This window comes from Tasmannia lanceolata, unplaced genomic scaffold, assembly GCF_043159265.1.
Source record: "Tasmannia lanceolata isolate RefF3 unplaced genomic scaffold, GAP_Taslan_0.1 ptg000151c, whole genome shotgun sequence".
NCBI lineage: Eukaryota > Viridiplantae > Streptophyta > Magnoliopsida > Canellales > Winteraceae > Tasmannia > Tasmannia lanceolata.
In genome coordinates this window covers 31,277-35,171 of record NW_027518827.1, presented here as the reverse complement: position 1 = coordinate 35,171, position 3,895 = coordinate 31,277, and the positions used below count along the sequence as shown (strand labels likewise).

At 39.8% G+C, this 3,895-nt stretch overlaps 1 protein-coding gene across 1 annotated transcript; it reads right to left on the bottom strand.

The window, feature by feature from the left end:
- Positions 1-821: 821 nt before the first annotated feature.
- On the bottom strand, positions 822-3,003 carry LOC143866815 (uncharacterized). The gene is made up of 3 exons (XM_077376009.1): positions 2,706-3,003; positions 2,057-2,229; positions 822-1,966 (listed from the first exon to the last, which is right to left on the bottom strand). Exons 1-3 carry the CDS (start codon positions 2,710-2,712, stop codon positions 1,283-1,285), a joined length of 864 nt encoding a protein of 287 aa, XP_077232124.1. The 5' UTR covers positions 2,713-3,003; the 3' UTR covers positions 822-1,282.
- Between the last annotated feature and the right edge of the window lie 892 nt (positions 3,004-3,895).

Below are 3,895 nucleotides of genomic sequence, written 5' to 3'. Positions count from 1 at the left end.
TGGAATTACTTCATCAAAAGATAAACTGAAATGAAGTTGGAGGTTAAATTCTAAAAACATATTATGTTTTGATGCCCGAATACTCACAAAGCCTAAAATGCAGAGGGAGCAAAACCCTAGGTAGATCGATACTAGATGGAAAACAGAACAGAGAGCGTGAGCCAAAAAAAAAAAAGAAAAAGATCGGACGGACAGAGTGAGGGAATTAAAAAAACTAGAAGGACACCTGGCCGCAGCACATGCGTTGATTTAGGGTAAAGTGATGGACACAGATTTCACTTGATTTTATAATGGGACCAACTCACCTTGTCTTCTTTCGCTTTCCTAAAGAGAGTATTGAACCTCCACCCCCACCTAGAGTTGTTAATAAAAAACGAGGTGAGTTCATCAAATCAACCGTCTTCTATCATATTATTATTAACAACTCTAACATTACTTTCTAATTCCATACTCATGAGAAATTCGAGCCTCCACCATCTCTTTCACAGTAACACTATTCAACAGAAAGATGAGGAAGAAAAAAGATGGATGGGGAGCAATCCTATTATTGAATTCAAATCTACTTGCCTCGACTTTGAGGTTATGGGATTAATCTCAACTTAAAACCACATTAAATTCAAATCTACTCACATTACATATCAAGCTCTCACGCATCTCCCTTTTTTTTTAGCTTAGGCAAGAGAAATTGAACAAGGGAGAAACAGAGTTGAGCAAACGCATGAGGAAGACGACCTGAATAAAAGGAACACCCCAAGACTGGCAACCTGAATAATACATATCAAAGTCTCACTCAGTATGCTCAGATGTAGTGTTCACTGCAGTTAGCAATGGAATTTTTCTCTATTATCAAATGTATGCTGGAGTTTGTACCACGAAAACAAGGAGATCTGTAAGGGGAAATGATTCGAAACCAATCAAATGATGTGCGCAATCATTCCTAGATTCCTACTGACGGATGGCTTTATACAAAATGCATCAATTCATTTTTCTTATTTTCATCAACTGGGATACTGTTAGTAAGAACAAGATGCACACACAATGAGCCTAGTGCCTTAATTCTATAAACTTAGAACGGGCAACTATTGACTACCCAACAAATCATTATTATTCTCAATTTCTATTGCATACATTGATGAAATACTCGAGTAAGAATTGGGAGGCATTGGGGTGGTTCCAAATAATTTTGCTAATGATTTCATGTATATTTGCATTATGGGGTAACAAACTGTCAACATCCCATAGAGCCAGCAAAGCTTGTCCGCCTGTAGCAAACACCCATCATTCAGAAGTAAGCTTGGGGATAGAGAGCAGAACTATCATGGGCTTCACTTTGAGCAACAGTGTCAGCAAACTGATAAAGGTTGGATCCTGTGATCCTTTGTGTTTGTGATAACAACCGATTTGCCCCCATAAAGCCTGGCATTGATGAAGATGGGAAGCTCTGTCCACCCGTTGTGCTGTCGTTCCCATGCCAACTGTATGTTCCCATCCTGTTGTTGTTGCCAATTCCAGGAAATGAACCATTTCCAATAACCCCACTTCCAGCTGATGGCCCAGCTCCAAGAAAATTTCCAGCAGGCAGCAGTCCTCTCTCAGATAGCACACCAACGGGTCCTGCCAAGGTGCCTCCTGAGAAGCCACTGAGATTGCCAGGGTATCCACCATCTGACAACCCATCATGCAGCAGCAAGCTCTTTTCCTGAGATGGGATAACCTTAGGAGGAGGAGGAAGAGGGTGCCTTTGTGGCTCAGTGGTAGGCCGGTGATGTTTTGCTTTATGAGTTTTCAGTTTATCCAATGACACGTGTTCATCAGCTTTTCTCTTTGAAGCTGCCTTCAAATTCTCCAAATTGGCAATTTTCTCATCGATATTCCAGCTGGAAAGCTTTGCACGATCAAGCTGGTGGTCCTCCACGCATCTGATAACCGATTTTAAAGCAGCTAGCTGCTTTTCATCTGCCTCTTTCTGTGCCATAACATCAGTGTAACAACATAAATAAAGGGTAAGCCCGATATGCAAAATTTAGGATTTATAAACTCTAACAAATAACCATACCAAAACCACAGGCGAACCCTGTCCTCTACTCATTTTTTTGGTAGTTTGGTTGACTCCCTGTATAAAGGATGACAGCAGAGACACAGGAGGGAACTTGTCCTCGAGCTTGAAAGCACAGGAAAGACCAACGGCCTCAACATGCATCCCATTATCTACCATCCCCTGAATAATATCTGTGACATAAGACAGAAAACATAAATAGGCATTCACGTCATTTTCATGCAGTTACCATATACATATAGAATAACCATTTAGTGAGGATACAGCATACTAAAGAGCAGTATGAAAACTCAAAAAACAACAAAAGCACCCCCCCACACGTTGATGCTCAGGGGATTAAAGAAAGAGAATGATTGTTTGTGATGTGATGCTCAAGCCAACATTCTGAAAGTTGAAGTTGAACATGGAAGGGTAAGATCAGAACAGACTGAATCCTAAAATCAGAATTTAAAGTTTAAACCGTAGGAGTGTTTCAAAAGTTTCTAGAGAATAATGAGAAATTTGATGAATGCTTAAAATTTTCCAACAAACCAATCATACCCTAAAATTTTTGTTAAATTATACAATTCCTTTATTTATATTTTCTAGACAGCAAATAGAACTTTATAAAAGCAGGAGAATGTTATAAAGAAGGCGGGCCAGAGATTACCTCGCATATAACGAAGCCCTCCAACTCCTTCCTGGGCGGAAGAGTCCACTATTACAATAGTAATGTGAACATGACAGGAACGAAAGGAATTAAGATTACATCTCTGAAAATAACTCGTCAATGATGCCCACTAATCTTCAATAGCTCGTAGAGGACTTCTTAGTCCAAGAAATGATGTTAGCTGAGTCCAAGAAATGATGTTAGCCGAATCAACCTTCCATGATAAGACTACCACCTAGATCTTGACTTTGAGGTGGTTAAGAGCAGGGACCAAGTCAAAAGGGCTTTCTTCTTTCCCTTACCGATTCTATGGTCCACTATTACATTAGTACTATGAAGAACATGACAGGAACGAAAGGAATTAAAATTACATATCTGAAGTAATATCTGAAGTAATATGATTTTCTATATTTAAGCTCAGGGGTTCAAGTCTCAAGGGCATTCCTTTTTAACTTTAAAAAAAAAATTACATATATGAAAATAACTCATCAACGATGCTCGCTAATCTTCAATAGCTTGGAGAGTACTTCTTAGACCAAGAAATGATATGTTAGCGGGGTCTAACATTCCACGATAAGATTACCACCCAGATCTTTGCTTTGAGGTGGTCAAGAGCGTTTTCACCTCGGCTTCATTGGAATCCTTCCAATTGGCACGGAAAAGGAGAGCATAGTTTCACCAATGGTTCCTAAAAACATCGACCATACCCATCGGACAGGGGTTGCGAATAAAAGCCCTGTCCAAGTTGAACTTAACAGTCTTAAAGAGTATTCGAAGAGAGGGCCAACCGACTTTGTTCTTTTGCTTACCGACTCTATCCAATATGATTTCCTCCCATCGGCAATTAGGACTTTGAATAGAAAACCCCTAAACTCCTTTACAAGAAAATAAAGCTTTTAATATCACCAAGCATATGCACTATTGGCTTCTTTTTATTCCCAAAAGTCAATTTTTCCATATATTCCAGATGCCCGAAAACTCCGCCTGTGTTTTTCATAGTCTGTCCCAAGCCAGGATAAAGGAGGAGGGTTGGCGTCAGGTTGTCAGCCGGCCGAAAAACTTTGCCACTCTTCTATGAAATGAATCATATATTTCTAAAGGATTCATTTAGCCGACCTTAACTAGTTTGGGACAAAGGCTTTGTTGAGTTGAGTTGAGTTGAGATTCCAGATGCCCGAAGCAACCACGAA